Source organism: Marmota monax, unplaced genomic scaffold (genome assembly GCF_021218885.2).
Source record: "Marmota monax isolate L192 unplaced genomic scaffold, Marmota_monax_Labrador192_F-V1.1 WCK01_AAM20220418_F8-fsc00069, whole genome shotgun sequence".
Taxonomy (NCBI): domain Eukaryota; kingdom Metazoa; phylum Chordata; class Mammalia; order Rodentia; family Sciuridae; genus Marmota; species Marmota monax.
The window spans coordinates 7,399,138-7,417,512 of NW_026695243.1; the positions used below are offsets into that span (position 1 = coordinate 7,399,138).

The 18,375-nt window shown below is 43.2% G+C and overlaps 1 protein-coding gene across 15 annotated transcripts in view; it reads right to left on the reverse strand.

The window, feature by feature from the left end:
* Window positions 1-9,240: 9,240 nt before the first annotated feature.
* The window catches only part of LOC124101322 (protein unc-13 homolog B), a 221,093-nt gene continuing 211,958 nt past the window's right edge, over window positions 9,241-18,375 (reverse strand). For 7 of the 15 annotated variants that reach the window (XM_058578123.1, XM_058578120.1, XM_058578118.1 and 4 more), the window contains 15 exons: window positions 17,010-17,136; window positions 16,687-16,783; window positions 16,312-16,455; window positions 15,920-15,997; window positions 15,365-15,442; window positions 14,919-15,007; window positions 14,533-14,685; window positions 14,283-14,406; window positions 14,132-14,188; window positions 13,862-13,942; window positions 13,212-13,359; window positions 12,276-12,332; window positions 11,318-11,410; window positions 10,978-11,137; window positions 9,241-10,814 (listed from right to left, as the gene is read on the reverse strand). In XM_058578123.1, coding sequence (XP_058434106.1) covers window positions 10,529-10,814; window positions 10,978-11,137; window positions 11,318-11,410; window positions 12,276-12,332; window positions 13,212-13,359; window positions 13,862-13,942; window positions 14,132-14,188; window positions 14,283-14,406; window positions 14,533-14,685; window positions 14,919-15,007; window positions 15,365-15,442; window positions 15,920-15,997; window positions 16,312-16,455; window positions 16,687-16,783; window positions 17,010-17,136 — 1,772 coding nt within the window. In that variant the 3' untranslated portion in view covers window positions 9,241-10,528. The remainder of the gene's footprint in view (window positions 10,815-10,977; window positions 11,138-11,317; window positions 11,411-12,275; window positions 12,333-13,211; window positions 13,360-13,861; window positions 13,943-14,131; window positions 14,189-14,282; window positions 14,407-14,532; window positions 14,686-14,918; window positions 15,008-15,364; window positions 15,443-15,919; window positions 15,998-16,311; window positions 16,456-16,686; window positions 16,784-17,009; window positions 17,137-18,375) is intronic. The other 8 variants (XM_046457223.2, XM_046457222.2, XM_046457221.2 and 5 more) reach the window with 4 other exon arrangements.

Here is an 18,375-nt window from a genome sequence, read left to right on the forward strand (position 1 = left end):
GTAATCAGAAAGAAGTAAATGGAAAGCTAGCCTCCATAGCAATCAGTTTGACATTGGGCCACACAAGTGTTTGAGAAAAACACAGGACAGAGATCTCCTGAAAAGGCTTAGGGTTGTTACATTGTTTTGGAGTTGGAAAAGGTCTTGGAATTGTCTACTCCAATGGATCTTTTAAAATTATTATTTAATTTATTAATTTATTTTGAAACTGGGTATTGAACTCAGGGCACTCAGCAACTGAGCCAAATCCCCAGCTCTATTATGTATTTTATTTAAAGACAGGGTCTCACTGAGCTGCTAAGCAACTCACCATTGCTGAGGCTGCATTTGAACTCGTGATTCTCCTGTCTCAGCCTCGTGAGCCGCTGGGATTATAGGCGTGCACCAATGCTCACCACCTACTCCAATGTTTTTTTTTGTTTTGTTTAAATCTTCATGAAGCCTTAGGAGTTGTAAAGTGTGATATGAGAAAAAGGGTTTGGAAGTCAGAACTTAAAGTACTAGAAAAGCTATTGTAGAAGCTCCACTGGTATGCATTTTGTAACCTGGAGTTTTGTGTAAGATTATTTATTTATTTATTTTGGTACTGGGGATTGAACCCAGGGATGCTTTACCACTGAGCTACATCCTAGCTCCTTTTTTATTTTGATACAGAGTCTCACTAAATTTCCTAAGGCCTTACTAGGTTGCTGAGGCTGGCCTGAAACTTGCAATTCTTTTTCTTCAGCTTCCTGAATCGCCAGGATTACAGGCATGTGCCACCATGCCTGGCTTGTGTAAAATTTTATCTGAATAAATGCTTTTGCTTATTTAAAAACACAAAACCTTGGTAACACCTGGGGAATTAAAAAAAAATCTCAAGGTCTAACATGCATTCTAAACTAATTAAATCAAATTTCGTGGGTTCATCAATGTTTTTAGTCATCAGCATTTTTTGGTACCACATGATTCCAATGTGTAGTCAAGCTGAGAACCACTGCACCAATCTAATCTGTACTTCTTCATCTGAAATAAAAGCAAACTAAAGGCCAAAGAATTTAAAGGCTATTAGGATTAGGACTAGAAATTATATATATATATGAAAGAGAGAGAGAGAGACAGAGAGAGACAGAGAGGACACACACATCTGAATCAAAATTATGTTACCTCACTTTTATAGAGCTCTCTGAACTTTTAAAGAATATTTCATACATTCTCTCTTTAGACTCTTACAAAGACACTGAAGAGTGGACAGAGCAAAACTTATTAGATCTAGTTTAGAAATGATGAAATCAGAGGTCTATTAAGTTAATTTATGACTTAGAGACAGGACCAGATTAAAATTTTTGTCTCCTAACTTTTGTTTAGTGTTATAAGACATTCATTCTCTCAACCAGTGTACAGTCTTCTTGGGAGGATAGAAACAACTAAAATATTGTGCTGTCTGGCTTATCTTTTGGACTAGCAAATTGAAAACTAGAAGTGACTGACTTCAAGTACTAAGTTCAATTCTGTAGCTTCTTGTAATTTCTTTCTGACTATGGCTAGTAATTTTATGAAACCCAAGGGATTTGTATATAGCTATTGTATCTCTAGGTAAGGCCATGTGGCTGAAAAGAATCCTGGGTTGAGGGTAGAGGAGGAAGAAGAAAGATACAATTTCACTGAGGTTCATTTCATATTCTTCAAAGTAGACTTAGCAGCTGGGAGATTCCAACATAAAGAACTAAATGGGTAATTTACAAAAGGATATTCACAGAAATAATTATTTCCTTTTCACACTATTTTAATAACTGAGCAGTTCACAATTTATGTTGTTGAATATGACTACTGAACACCAAAGTGACATGTAGGAAATATTCGTATGTATAATTCAAAGCAGTGGAGAAGATTACAGATGGACAAGAATGTTCAAAGACAACTTTTTATGAGGAATACATCAGATATTGAAAAATATTGCCATCAAGGTTTTATTATAGAAGATAATGAGAGGCTGGTGTTGTAGTTCAGTGGTAGAGCACTTGCCTCGCATGTGTGAGGTACTGGGTTCGATTCTCAGCACCACATAAAAATAAATAAGATTAAGAACCGTTGACAACTAAAAAAAATTTTTTAAAGGTAATGAGAGAACCAGGAAACTGGATTTTATTTGTGGACTAAAAAAGTTGGCTAGAAATAGTCTAGCATAGTTTTTCTCAAACTTTAGCAGTCATCAGAATTATCTGGAAGGCTAGGTCCCACTCCTGAGTTTCAAATTCAGCCAGTCTGTTGTGGGGCTCCAGAACTGGCATTTCTTAAGGATTTGGGTGATGTTGCTACTGTTGGTTCAGGGCACATATTTGGAGAACCACTGGTTTAGCATAAGGTTCACAACATACCACAAGGAGGTATGCATACATGCATACACACGTTGCAAATTATGACAATTTACTTATCTCTTTATTATTAACTATATAAACTATACTCTCTGCACCAAAAAAAAAATGTCCACAAATAAGAATACATCAGGAAGAAGTTAAAAGGATAGCAACATAAGGAAATAGTCTGGAGCACAAATAAATGAGTTTGTGAAATAAGTATGTTTGTGAGTGTTTTCAGGGACAACGGTAACATGTTAACAAGTAGGAAACAACATTGTCTTCTGAGAGCCTAATTTCCTATGTTAAGGCAAATGTGAGTTTTATTTCTTGTATTTGAGAAAAATCCCTTTGAACCTCTCTATACCTTAAATGTTACCCAAGGTTCCATCCTCATTCTTTTTTTTCCTTACTGCTCACTTTCCCTGATTTTTCTTAATCGCCCCTGGCTTCATTTACTATTTATATCAATGGTTATTAACTTTGTTCAGGTTAAGAAACTCCTTTCAGAATTTGATTAATGCTAATGATTCCTTCTTCAGAAAAAATATACATATAGGCTTGAAGGTACAGCTCAGTTGGTAGAGTGCTTGCATATAGCATGCATAAGGCCCCGAGTTCAACTCCCAGCATCACAAAAATAAATAAGAAAAATATATGTACATGCTTATACAAATACATTTTACACTTTATTCAAGACATTCAGAGTCTGCCTTTCAAGTCCATAGGCCTCAGATTAAGAAGTCCCTATCTGTATACTAATGATTTAGTAATCTGTGTCTTCAGCCTAAATTTTTGTCCTGAGCTTCAGCACTACATATCCAAACATCTACTTCGCATCTGTATTTGGATGTCACACAAATGCTTCAAAGTACACATGCCCTGGAGTGTGATCACTTAATGGGTGTGGGATTTCCTTTTAGGTGATGAAAATACTCTGTGACTAGGTAGTGGTGATGGAAGTACAATACTGTGCATGTACTTAATGTCACTGAATTGTATACTTTTGAATGGTTTAAACTGAAAATTTTCTATAATGTGTTTGCTACCACATTTAAAAAACAACATGTACAAAACTGAAATCTTTATCTCTATTCACCACTTCTCACATACACCAAATCTTTCTTTCTTTTATTTCCTGTCTTCGGACATCAGTTACTAGTGTTACCTTGTGCCTACTTGCCAAAACTAAAAATCTGAGAGTTATCTTTGACAATGCTCTTTTTTATTTTCCCTAACTAGTAATTAATCATAAAAGTTCTATACATTCTCTTCACTAATAAAGAGTTAACTTGGAATAATCATCCACTTACCTCTATCCCCATGGTTTTTCCCTAAATTCAGTCCACCATGGTTGGTAGCTTCCTAGTCTACAATCTTATACCCTCCTGTCCTCTACCCCCCAAGCCCACTTCATTTGACTCTTCATTGTCTACACAGAGTTATCTTTCAAAAATGCTATCTTTTTTTTGGGGGGAGGGTAATGCTGGATAGAGATCAAACCCAGATGTGCTAGGCAAGTGCTTTACCACTGAGGCTATATTCTTAGGCCCCAAAGCATTACCTTTTGCCATTCTTTTTGCATAAAAACTGACCATTATCTTCAAGATAAAGTCTAAATTCCTCTTCATGACCTGGTATCTGCTTACTTTTCTAGTCTTATTTCTCACCATCCTCCTGCCCTGAATCAACTCTTCCAATATAAAGTACCTGTAATTCTCTGATACAAAGTACCTGCAATTCCCAGCACATCACCAACTTTTTATTCCAAAATGCACATACTACTTCAGAAACCCAGAACTCTATTTCTTGCAATTTATACCTAGCTAAGTTCTATTGGGTAAGATTCAGTTTACATTCATGATGAATGTAACTTCCTTAGGAATTCTTCTCAGAGGAGAAAGGTTAGGGCATTTATTTACCATGAGCTCCATACACCTTCTATGTTCACCTTTATCTTAACACTTATATATTAATTGAAATTATCTTTCCCCTTAATTAGATCACATTTTCTCCAAGGGTAGGAAACTACATATCAACATATCCCCAGCACCTAAATCAGTGTTCAGCATATGGTATGTTCCAAATAAATATTTTTGAACAAATGAACAGTTGATTCTCTAGTGAGTGATAGGAATTCTGATGTTAGAAGTCACACAATTCTGAAGGTCTTCCCAATGACTTCTTAACTTATTTCCATTAAAAACCAAAGTCATTATAATGGATTACAGAGCACTATAGTTTCTGACTTGATCCCCTATTATCTTCCCCTTCACTCAGTTCCAGCCACACTGAGCCTTGCTCTGGAATGCTGACTTCTACTGACCATATCACTCAACTCCTTTCCCCCTAGACTTCTTGTATGGTTTCTGCCTAAGGGAGGCACTAGCTGGAAAGTAGAGGTCAAGAGGAGAAAGGTTAGGGCATTTATTCCTCAGCTTATTCTCTGCCTTCTCCAAGTTTTTTCAGTGGTTAGTAAGTACTTATGAGCATAAGTACTTCTGTCAGGCAGTCTCTTCCAGATTTGAACTCTGAGCTCTGGCAACAAAACCCTCTCTCTTTTCCCCTTCAGGCCTGGGAGTATGACTGACTCACCACTATTGATAGTCACTGTGTATTTCACCAGTTCCTTGTTAATCCCTTTAGCACTGATAAGACCCCTTGGTTAAACTCTCTTCAATTAAACCCTTTTGAAGATACCAAACATTTTCCAGACACGACTCTGATACATTAGAAAACAACAATGGCCTCTCCTTTGAACTTCTATTCAATTTTTAATATCTGTAAAAGTTGCCTCCTTTCCTCTAATCTAAAGCTTCCCTTCCTTCCAAGTCTAACTGGTCTTTAAAGTCTCTCTAAACACTCCACTACTACACAGCAATATTGTTGTGACTACAGTTGTGCTGAATCTAGAATGACATTAGCACTCTGTTGTCCTCCTAGCTCTATGACTGTTCAGCTTTGTGGGTCTCAGCTTTATAGGTCTGGTAATTCCAGCAGGCAATAACCTCATCAGGGCTAGGAAACTTCAGCAATTAGGATTTCAGAGGACAAACATCATATAGCTGGAAAGAACTTTAGAGGTTACCTTGTTTATCCTCCTCATTTTACAGATGAGGAGATTCAGGTTCACACAGAGGAAAAAAGTCTTTCTCACACAGCTATATAGTGACATAGTTAAGTCTAGAATCAAGAGTCTTTTTACTGGGCTGAGGCTATAGCTCAGTGGCAGAGCACTTGCCCAGCATGTGTGAGGCACTGTGTTTAAACTTTAGCACCACATAAAGATAAATAAAATAAAAGTATTCTCTCCATCTACAACTACAAAAACATTTTTAAAAAAAAAGATTATTTCTACTGCTTCATCATGCTGGTGATTCGGCACTGGGTACTTAGTTGGCACCTAGTATGCTGATACCTACTCCCAAATTTATAATTTGGGAGTCTTTGCCTCTTGTTTAATGTGACACCCTGTGACTAGAAGAATACCTAACACATAGTAAGAGCTCAACAAATGTTTGAACCTGAGACCCAACAAGACAAATTCCTTAAAATTAATCAAAATGTTATCATTTATAACAACAATCCATAAACATGTAAAGAAAATGTTTAGTTTCCAAAATCCTTTTACATATGTGTCTATTTCATTCCTCTGAGGTAGCCATGGCAGGAATTATTAGTCCAAGTTAACAAAGGCAGGACACTGAGAAGTTAAAGGTCAAAGTCTCCTACTATGTAGCAGAGACCAGTATTCATGTCTTCTGTCTCCTGCTTTAATACCATCTCTGCTATTCTATGTGCTTCTCTTCTGAGCACAGGAGGATCATTCAGGGAGTTAGTTATAATGAATATGTGGGTAACACATATATGTGGAAAGAAGTGATTTTGTTTTATAAATCCATGATTATAGGTGCTTCTGATTAGATAGTCTGAAGCCTACTTTTTTTATAGATGTTGATGGATCTTTATTTTATTCATTTATTTATATGTGGTACTGAGACTTGAAGCCAGTACCTTGCACATGCTAGACAAGAGCTCTACCACTGAGCCACAACCCCAGCCCTGCAGCCTACTTTTGAAACTTGGAGATGTTATTTCTTGAGGGGAGGGTTACCACTGAAATGAAGGAGACTACTTTTGAGACATCACTTTCAGTACAGAACAGAATTAGGCCCTTTCATAACCAGGTGTCCTTGGCCTGGCCCTATCAGTGGGGGAGGAGAGGAGTGAGAGGGAGGGTGAGCATGTGAGGGCTGGCAAATTGGATCTCTTCATGATCAAATGAGCCACAGAGCTAGCTAGCTTCTGATATTTTGCTTGAATTCTCTTACCAAAACCACTTTGGTACAAATTTCACCCTGGGTTCTAGGTTTTAGAATGATCTCTGATACTAATCAGAGCACTACAGGAGCCAAAGCCAACCTAAACATATTATCTAGCCTTTGGATTTCAGTTCCTATTAGGAACTCAAGGTAAGAAAATGACTCAAAGTTCTACATCAGGAATTGCAAATTCAAATGTCTATTAGATGCCAGCAAAGTAACATAAAGCCCAGCATAAGAAAACAAGGAGAGCTGGGCATGGTGGGCACATCTGAAATCCCCATCATTTGGAAGGCTGAGACAGGAGGATTGCGAGTTTGAGGCTAGAGTGTGCAATTTAGGGAGACCCTGTCTTAAAATCCGGGATACAGGCTTTTGGTAGAGCATCCCCCGATTTCATTCCCCAGTACTGAAAAACAAAACAAAATGTGCTGTATTTGATGACTTTTAACAGTTACTTCTTAACTCCAACAACTTGCTTTGTGGAATGGGAACAAACAGATCTTTCATTAAAAAATAAAAACAAACAAACAAACAAAAAAAAACACACATCCTGGAAATCTGCATTTTAAAAATGTGAAATCTGATTGTAAAAAGTTATTTACCAATACAGATCTGCAATCCTGCTACAAACCACAGGAAACCAGCCAGAACTTTACTTTTCCCAATTGAGTAGGTATCCTGTACCTTAAGAGGGAATGATAGCAAATGTGCCACTTCCATATCAAGAGTGGGCAACGTTTATGCCTTCTGAGAATCTGGATAGTGCTGGAAAAGTGGACAAACTGCCCGAGTTAACAGGGATGTGCCACAGATGGAGACTTGGGGTATTTGCTTCATGGAATAACTGGACAAATGTGTGCCTTTTGGGAGAGTTATTTAGGGAATAAAGACCCCTTTGCTAGGTGTGTGAACAAATACATCTTTGGAAATGTCTGGGAAACCCGTATATGGGAAGGAAACAATGACCTCAGGGAGTGTTGTGAGAACAGTTCTCAAGAAAGGAGGAGGAGGAACAGCAACTGGGAAGTACAGAGATGAATGTCAGGTATACAGTCTCCAAGGAATGTTGGGAGGGAATCGGCGATAACTTCTCCTTGGGCGCCCCCTTTGGGCGCCTCTTGCTTACCGTCGCAGCAAAGCCGTCGACTCCAGTGACCTCCATCTTAACGCACCCTTCTGCGCAGGTGCAACAGAGCCCTCCCGACCACGCCCCTACCCTCCACGAGCCCGCCTCCGGCCACGCCCCCCGTTCCAGGTGCAGGTCCTGCTAGATTTTCCCTGAAGGCCTCCAGTAGCTGTAGGTCAGGCTTGCATTTGAGCTCCATTTCAGTGCAGGACTCTGGGGAGGTGAAATACTCATACTCTCCCTTTGGTAGACCGTGGCATGTTGATGGGGGACAGGCAAGTGAAATATAACACTGCTGTGGGGAAGGTTGGTCGTGTTCCCACGGTTTCCTTGAGATGTCAAAGACTGGGAGGCAGTGGAAAGGGCTGCTGGACACTCCAGCAAGAGGGTCAGAATGTTCAAGGGCACTAAGGAGTTCAGGTGATGTGTGTGTGTGTGTGTGTGTGTGTGTGTGTTGGGGGGGTGTGTGTGTGTCCTGTAAGGACAGCATTTCAGACAACTGCAGGATGATGTGTGGGGTGGTGGTGGCTGTGCTGTCCTGTAGGGCCTTGGAGTTTCAGCCTAGAGGATATGGATAACCACTGAATAGTGTTAATAGGAAAGAGACTTAGTAGAGTGTGAAGAGGGCAGGGGAAGAACAGAGGCAGGGAATTATCACCCTAATAGCAAAGAGGGGAACTAAAAGCCACTTATAGTGTGAACTGAAGGGAGACATTGGGTTCAAGGGATAATTTTGAAGCTGAAATTTTGATGCAAGAAGGTGACTGGTTTGGGAGAGGAGGAGGAAGTTTTTTACATGACTTGGCACCTGAACTGTGAGGATCTATTTAGCAAGCAAATGGAAAAGGAGCTAGTTCCCCGCTCCAGGTGATGACAGTGCAGGCTGAGAGAGTAGGCGAGACATTTTTCTTGCTTCTGCTTTTTGGATCCCCATGTCAGGAAGTCTCACTTTTACCTTATTTACTCCTCCTTGCAATAGTTTTTTCAATGTAGCTCTTCCTTGAAAAGAATCTAAAGGAAAGGCAGTGTGTACTCCTAGGCCTAACCCTTTGGCCATGGCAGCCTCAGCCCTCAGCATCTTTTCCTGGTAGGATCCTGCCTTATCTCATAGCCAGGGCTATGGTTTGTCCTAGTAATCCAAGACAAAGGAAAGAGGAAGCACTGGCACACATCATCTACTTTTCTGGACCTTTTGCAGGAAGCTGATACCTTCCTATAGATGACTTTAATACATGAGTCTATTAAACTGGTTGGTGGTCTCAGGTCCAGGCCAAGACACTAGCCCACTTGCTGCTGTACTATTTGGTGCTCATTCAGAACTACTTTAGGCTCTATCATTTGTGGGAACAGGAAGGGAGAATGAGTGTGAAGCCACTGGGCCAAAAGCTACCATTATATAGATGGTTGTTTCTATAGTTTTCTACCATTCACATTATTAATAGACTCCAAAGGCTGCTATAAGATAATTTATTACAGACTAGCCTATAATTTCCTGTAACAATGGCACATACAATAATTAAAAACAGCAAAGATGCTTGGTTTCTTGTTTCACGTATTGGCCAGTACAGCTGTGGACAATGCTGAGTCCTCAGGAAGTTCAGGAGGTTGCTATTGAGGAAATCCAAGAGGATCATGTCACATCTCTGAGCAAGGGCCTGGGAAGTCCATCTGACCCTCTGCAAGAATTTGTCTGACCTCCCATGGAATGTTGAGGCCCTCTCCATCCAGTCTGTACAGAGGGATCAGAGTCCAAGCTCCTTCTGTAGGGTTGAACATCTATGAGGGGACCAGCAGCTGACCCTGATGACAGGGAGAAAGGCCAAAGACTAGAACTTTCTGCAAGAAGGAAGGCAGTCAGAAGACACAGCCATAGATAAGACAACCCTCTCTAGTTTCCACAAGTTTTGGCTTTATTCCGGGTCTACCGAGAAGAAAACCCTTCAGCTAGCTCTCAGGTATATACACAAGAGAACAACCTCCTGTGTCTTCAGGATCACTCCCCTGCCTATAGAGGTGAGGTAGGGGACTCTGGGCAGATGGCCCCTGATATGTGAGTTCCAAACAAATAGTCTGCTCAGGGCTCTGAAGCACCATGTGAACTTGTTTCTATTCATGACAGATAAAATCTGAGGGAAGAGATTAGCACAGCTCATTTCCAGAAAGTATCTTGTTCATTTTCAAAGCCTTGTTCTCATTGGAGCCATACAAAACCAGTAGATTCTGCTCAAAAGACATTAAATTCTATTCTGTGTGCTCCTTCCCTTCCCATTCTCCAGTATAAATCACACAGCTCAGCAATATCTATAGGCTCCACTGACTATTTAGCCAGCCAGGAACAAACTCCAGGTCCTCTAAACTTGTTCTTCTAATACTTGGAATGTGAGTATCTAACTGGATAAGGTGTGGTTTGGAGAAGTATAGACATTGGAAGTGGAGCAGAGGGGTATCTACCAAGAATGACTGACACTTTCTGAAATGTCTGTCCCTCTCTCTTTGTGGAAAATTTCTAAAGGCAGCAGCTCCCACAGTCCAGCTCCTAGTACCACAAACTGGCTACTCAGGAATTCATGAAGCTTTTTGTAAAAAGTCATACTCTCAATGTCCCCCAAATTTCCTTAAATATACTTAACCAAAGAGATCAGCCTCTTTACTACAAGGACCCTAGGCTGGATATACAGCTAGCCCCCACTGGCTGATTTGTGCAATAGGTGCTGCCTGGTGGACACATACACCAAGAGTGTTCAGCTGCCTTCTTCCATGGAACGGGACTCTGATTTGAGTTTCACAAACTCTCGGGCCACCTCGTCATTGCTCCTCTGAGACAGAATCCGGAGAATGGTCATGCCTGTCTCATCCATGTGGATCTTCCGGCCCAACGGGCACCAGCAAGCACAGCTGCCCTTGGCTGCCACATCCCTCAGAGGCATCACAGCCAGCCCTAGCACACGATCCTCCCGGGCAAAGCAGTAATCCTTCACACATATCTGCAACTCATAGGCCTCTGGACCCTCTTCATTTCCCAGGAGGCTGTGAGTACAGGGTAGAAGGCAGGAGGCCAGAGCTGAGAGTCTTCAGCTGAATTCATCCCAGTTTGTCATCCAGTCCATCCCTCCTCTCCCCACCTCTGCAGTCTTACCCCCCAGGGAACCCCCATACTAGACTCCTGCAGGTTTCCCATCCCACAACTTACAAGTGAAATGTCTCATTATACTTGGGGGCCCAGTTGTTGCTCTTGGATTTGGTTGTGAATTTCCTCTTCTTATCACTTTGGTGTGGGCCAACCATGGTCACTTCCACAAAAGGCCGGAACATACCTGCTGTCTGCCACTTGAGATCACTGGCAGCCACCACTGCCCAAACAAGGGAAACCTGTGAGTGATCCCACCAAGTATTCCCAGTTCTTAAGCCCCAGGTGACATTTCCCTTGGAGGAAAGCTGAGGTGCAAGGCTGGGATGGGCAGCCCCTGCCTTCAACTGATGAGTGAAATTACTGGCAAGAAAAGTCAGACTTATAAGTTTACACTGCTCACCTTTCACTGTAACCTTGTGCTCCCCAGTACCAGGGTGTGTAAATAAGTCCACCTGAATAGAGACTTCTCCCACAGGATCATCCACACCAGATGCTGAGGAACAGACAGATGGATAATTGCCCATTGGAGAACTCTAAGTCTTTAGGACCAATTATTCCAGGCAACACTGAGGGTTTAGGGGGCCACTACCCTATACCCTAAAGCAAGAAACAATCACCCACAGTAGCCATGGGAAAATAAGCAATGGGAGAAGGGAAAGAAAGGAGATAAAGAATTATAATTATATATTATAACACAAGTTAAGATGACAGCATCTTAGGAGAAAAAAACTTTCTTTAAAAATGTACTAGGGATATCTCAGGATCCCCAAACCTCTATCTCCTAGGCTGAAGAATTTTTCATTAAAAAATGTTGGGGAGGACAGTGCCATCACCCTACATTTACCCCTGTGTGTGTAAACTATGTCCACCCTATAGTGTCTCTTAATAGAACATTATGGGTCCCTTCTAGACAAAAGTAGCAACCTCCTACTTATCCCCAGGGTTTCTGGAGGCCCCTACTTGGGAGGGTGCCCTCACTGAAAAGACTTTGTCTTACTTAAATCTAGGCCCCTTCACAGAACAACTCTTTATAGTCTCAATCTGAGAAGTCAATGTGAAGGTTCCTCTTAGCAGAGGCCCCACCCTATTTTGAGAAAACAACACTACTCTGCACCTCAGATAAATCCCTTCTTTGTCCTGAGGTGGAGAGGTGAGAAAATTCTGATTACAGGATGGGAGTTAATAAGAGAACCCCTTCCTGGGCTACATGAATACATGGCTCATCTCCCAAGACTTAAGATAGAGCTTCTCAAGTCTTGAGAAGCTCAACACCTGGTTCAGCTTCCCCAGCATAAGCAGCTCACAGGAGGTCAGTGTTATCTCATGTTAGATTCATATCTTCAAGATGTATAACATACCCTTTTCCGGCCGAATGTCCTCATTAGCAGTAAACCTAATACCTTTCCCATCATATACTGAGTGAAGACAGGCAAGTCAAAAGGTTGTAGCAGCAATAAGACAGAAAAAGAAGAATTGTTAGAGGCTAAAGGAGTTATGGCATTCAAAGCAGCACTACAAATACTGTGGGGAGCAAAAAGATGGAGCAGGGTGGAAAAAGAAGTCCAAGAGCTGGGTTCAGTGTCCCAGTGTTTCACATTAGACTTCTCTGGATGGAGATCAACTGAATCATGGGCAGAAGCAGTTGTAAAATATAGAGAGAAGGTATATAAGACCAGCAGGGTAAGAGGTTGTAGGCTCTAATTTCCTAGGCCTTTAAATGACAAAGAAATGGGTAGAAAACATACATATATACTTGTTTTCCCTGTAGGTGTATCCCCTGCCACCTCCTCTATGCCTCTTCTAGTTTCCTCTGTTTTTAATCTAGATTACAGAACAATGGTTCTGAAAAATCTTTTTAGATAAACTCAAATCTTCCGTGATATTACAGACCTTATATAGATAATCAGTTTTGTAAAATTTCTCCCTGACCCCTTTAGCCAAGCTGATCCCTGCTTCTCTTGCTCCTTTGACTAGAAATAAGAACAGACATGAGAAAAGATATAGTATTATAGGGTGTCCGTCCCCGCAAGACAGGGTATGCTTCATGAGCTCAATAAATATGCACTGGCCAGGTGATGTCTGGGGAAAGAAATTTCAGGTCCATTTCCCAGGGCCCTATGATTCTTGTATAAGTATGGATTAGGGTAAATACTGAAATCCCCTCCAGAAATCCTGAGATTCAGGTTTGAAAGTCCTCTGAAGAAGAAACCCCTAAGGGCTTGAAGATCCTGACTTCCCAGAAGCAGATAAGTAAGGGAGGAAAAGGTGGGGATGCAAAGCTCTTAGGCCCTTACCCTGGGCAGTCTGGGAGCGCACAAAGGTCTTGATGAGAGTGTCTGTAGTCTGTGTGTACAGAGATAGAGCATAGCGTAGAGACTGCAGATCTGGGCTCTTCTCCAGGAAGGTTTTCTTTAGTCCATTGCCTCCCGCGTGGAAGTATTGCTGAAAGATAAATGAGCACTTGATTCACCCTCTCACAGAGTGGCAGTTCCCCAGCTGTTCTCAGAGAAGCCAGGACAGTTTCTAAGGTGAAGGTCCTCTTTGGGGTGTCTGGCAGGAGCAGTAGGGTAAAGCCACATTCCTGGAGGTAGTGTTTGACAGAAAGGTCTATCTGGTCAGGCACAGATATAGGAAAAAAACATTTCAGGCAGGGAGAATAGCCAAAAGTGCTTTTATCCCTCTGAATTTAGGGAACTTGATACCTTGCCTAACTGCCTTGAATCACAGTACACATGGACCTGCCTTATTACCACCTTGCCAATCTTAAGTGTCTTGAATTTAGGAATGTATCTGATTCTCTTTCTTTGTATCCTTCAATGCATAGGGCCACTTATTTAAATGTGGAGTGGTAAGAACCTGAGGGACACCTAGTCTGGCAGGGTGGAATGCTAAGGCCAGGTGTGTGTGTGGAGGTAAGACTATCTGGAAAGGGGGAGGTCTCCACCTTGATGGTGTCCAGGGCCAGGTCGAGGACAGCACACTGCTTTGGAGTGAGATTCCGTGTTTCTTCTCGCACCATATGGTCCTGGAACCCCAGAGAAAGCAGTAGTAAAGGACAGCTCAAGGAGGTCATGAAAGTCTTGGCTCAACTGCCAGCCCATGGCTGTATGTTCCACTCCTCTCCTCCCCTTCCTCTTCAGTCTCCAAAGCCCAGATAGCCTTCCTCCCATGGTACCCTCTCCCCAGCTTCAGGAGGACCCCACATCCCAAGAACCTTGAGTTTGGAAAGATGGCTCAGCTCCTTGGCAGCAGTGAAGATCAACTGGGTGCCCTGGGCAGAGAGGGGATCAGTCAAAAGCAGGGGACTCCAAACTCCATCAAGAAGTGGGAGACAGCAGGAGGAAGTGGGAGGGAGGTGTCCTTACCGTTTGGTCTGTGAGGGGTGGCAGAACAATCATTCTTTCCATTGTGTTCATCACCACCCGCCAGAGCTCCTTCAGGACACGCTTCAGAACTGTCTTCTCACACACAGTGGCAAAGAGTGTGAGGCTGCAGGTCCAGTCAACAAGTGAGGCCATGCTGAGGGTCCAGGAGTCCCCATCCCCAAGAGGCTCCTCTGTTTGATGGCCTCTGTTTTGCTTGTCCCCAAAGAACAGTCCTAAATGCTGTACTCACTTGCCATCCAGAAAGTCCATGAGAGGCCGCAACACACTATCTGCATCCTGAGCCACTGAAGCCCTGGCGTTGGGGGACGCATTTCCTGTGCCCCGTACCTGGCCCAGGATATCTGCCATTTGTCGAACACACTCATCGATCCGCACCTGGAAGCTACACATGTACCTACAGTGCAGTCCTCCCTTGCCCTCATACCTTGACCCTGGAGCAGCACCAGCTATTCGAGCTCATATGTCTATGCTCACAGCATAGCTTCAGCAGGGACAGTCAACAGGAGCAGAGGGAAGACCAACATACCTGCAGCTGGCTGAATGGGTATGGGCAGGGGCTCTGGGACTGGCCAGGGATCACACCTGGCTCCAAAAGCCATGTTTGGGATCACTGACCTGTTTCCAAACACCATGCTGAGCTCATCCAGAACTGTATTCAGTTTCACCTGCAGTTCCTTCAGACTGTCTGCAGCTTCAGGATCTAGCTGTATCCACAGAAAGTAGATCTGGCTAGGCTCCTTCTCTTACCCTCTTCCCTTCTGAACCCCTTATCCTCTCTCTTAGGACCTTACCCCAGTGCCTACTCTTCCCTCCTGGAACCTTTTCCCAATGCCTGCGCCTCCCTCCTAGGGCTATAACTCAATGCCTGTTCCTCCCTCCTCGCATCTTATCCCAATGCCTACTCCTTCCTAGAGCTTTACCTCAATGCCCTTCTCAGATCAAGCCAGCCCAGACCCCAAGCTAACCTCCTAACATATCCCTAATCAATAAATAGCATAGTCTGTGGCCAGAGAGTTCAGGAATAACGGGAAAGTATGGTGACCCCAAGCCCTAAGACCTACCTCCTTGCCTCCCATGGCTTCAAACATTTTCTCCAACTGGACCCTCAATTGCTGCATGTTGTTCATCAGGATGCAGGGCTTCGGGGACAGATAAAGCCATTGAATCTTGGCTCCTTTCAGCACAGGACCCACTAGGCTAGGGTCCCTCCCTTTAACATTGTTCCAAAGCCACAGGGACTTTACATATTACATGGTTTCTCCCTAAGCACTAAGATTTGGAGCCAATTCAGACAATTCTCCTTGAATGAATACTAGAAGCAAACGTTTTTTCCTTTAAGTTGGATGGTATACAGATATTCACAGTATTACCTTTTATAACTCCCTGAATGTCTTCAATTAAAAAAAGATCAAGCAAAGATCTAGCTTGGTAGAGGATAAAGCACCAAACTGAGGCTCAGAGGAACTCAGTCAAGTTCTTATTATCTTGTGGTATGGGTCTCAAGAAAAGCTTGGGAGGGACCCAGAAATCAAGAGCATCTGAGGATAACTTCAAAAGCCAGGAAGGAATCAAATGTCCTCATTTCCTTTCTTTAAATGCCCAGTGCCTGACCTTACCAGTTTCTCTTTTGTGCAATAATCTGGGAAGTTCTTCGATAAGATGTCTGCATATTCCATCAGCACTTTCCCGATGGTCTGAGAAAAGAGGAGGAAAGAAGAGGAGTGGGAACCCTTTGTTCTCCCTGAAAGGATCTTGCCTGAGGTTGTATTTCTCATTCCAAAACAATAAGATCAGGGAAATAAAGGGGGAATCTCACACAAAGAGGCAAAATGTCCTCTCAACCGAAGAGTAACACTGAGACAGGTCTATCTTCCCCAGACACAAGCAAATGGCAATGGGCTAATGCTAGGTTTTAATTGAGGTCCTAGCAGAGAGGGGCTGAATAACGACAGAGAGTAGGTTGTACATACAGTGTTGGTAAGGGAAAGGGGGAGAGGGTCATGGTCACCTTAGCAAATCTCCTCATGTAGTGGGCAAGGATGTTGGGGTCTGGGCATTCCAGCTTCCGGATGATCTCAAAGCTCTGATTGAGCTGCGTGAAGATGTCCACCACAGAGCAGGAAAAGAGTGCATGCTCTGATGTCTGCTGGAACTAAGGAAGGCCATACACAGGGGTCACCATCCACAGCTGCTACCTTTTCTCAAGCTTATAGGGTCTGAAAGAGCTCAGGCCAGCAGGGGTGCCTTAGTGGCCCTCCATATCCCTCTTATGGACTCTAAAGGGCAGGGACAGCCAGCCTGGTGGAAGCCCAGGAACTTCTACCAATAACTAAATGCTGGGAGACCTGGCCTGGCCCTGGTGCAGCCTAGGCTTCCAACTTACCCCATCCTTCTTATCTCGTTCCAGGGCCCCACGCAGGAATTCAAGGGATACATCCTCATTCTCATCCAGCCACTGTAGCACAAACTGCTCAAACCACCTACAGCCAGAGCAGGAGAATGGAGGGTTGAAGCTAGTGGTTGGCATATGTTAAATGCTTGAGAGCTCCATCAGACTGGCAAGGCATGTTTTGACACTCTTCTCTTTCTACACTAGTGCCCAGAATGAGCAGTTCCAAGACTGGCCTGCTGAAATGAATTGAGGATACCAGCCCCATCCACTCAGGGGGCCCTCTTCCCTCCCTCTGTACTGCCCACATGACTTACACTGGGTACTCAGGCACCTGCCCCTGGAGGGCAGGCAGATCCTGCACATATTCATTGTGGAGCCACTTCACCTTGAAGTGCAGGTTCATGTAGTCGGCACTCTTACACAGCCGGTCTTTCTCATGCTCTAGTGAGGGGAGGGAGGCTGGATCAGGTCTGAGCAGCAGAGGCCATGGTTTCCAAACTTTTCCAAGGTAACAGATCCTGTCAGGTGGCTCTACCAGACGTCTCAGAAGACTTGTGATTCCCAACCTCCTTCTCATAGCCATCTCTCCAACCAGTGTTTTATTCAGCTTACTCTCTAAGAAACGGCCCAAATCTTCTCTAGAAATAAGCAATTTCCGGATGAAGCCTATAGTCTTTTTGTTCTAACTTTCAGAAGTGCAGAGTGAGGTCACTGGCCTCTGGTGAAGAAGAGAAAGGGCTGTAGTTGCTAATGCTGATCATTGAGGACACAGCTCAGGACTGTAGAGGGACAATGGTTTTCTAGATTTTTAAAGAAAATATTAGTAGCCAAGCCATTCCTCCAGGCAGGCTTAAATGCAGAGATGTGAAGTTGTATATGGCATGAATGGGTTAATGACAACTACTCAGATTCAGGGAAAACCAAAGTAGGAAGTATAGTCAGTTTGGAAACTATGGAAACACAGCCAGAAGCAAAGGCCATCATGCTGCGGAAAACAGACTATTATTATGGATTTAGAAGGTCATCTAGCTGAATCTCCAGAGACTTCTGGAAAATCTAGGATTCAGATCACTCAGCTGGGCTCAGAGTCCAGAGCACTGGCCAAGGTTCTCTTCATTCCCCAACCCCTAGAGAACTGAAGCATTAATTTCAATAATAAAAGCCAACTGTGTGGTGGCATAACATAATGGTAAAGGCAAGCAAATGGGGGAAATACTAAGCAACAGAGAAGAGGCTGGTGTCCTTGGGGACTATGTTGCTCAACTTTGGGATGCCACAAGTGATGTTCCTCCAAGTCAAGGCAGAACATCCAATCTGGGGCTGCTGGCTCTTGTAAATTAGTATAGCAGACACTTGGGGAGGAAATGGAAGCCTGGGATTCAGCTGCAAGAGACTTTTGTTCCCAGGTCTTTCATCTCTTGGTACTATAGGCAGCACCATTCCAACCTGAAGTTGCATTTGCTGTCTCTTCTATGAAGCAGTGAGCAGGAAAAGGAAAAGGTACAAGACTAGAGGCAAAAGGACAACAACCAAAAGTTCTTACCACCAGGAAAGAGGACTTTTCGAATACGAATGACAGTGGTTGCTTGTGACAGAGCAAAGACACCAATGAGCAACAAAGAGTAGAAAACTCAGGGACATAATAGAGACCCCTCTTCTCCACCCCAGCCCCTCTGTCCT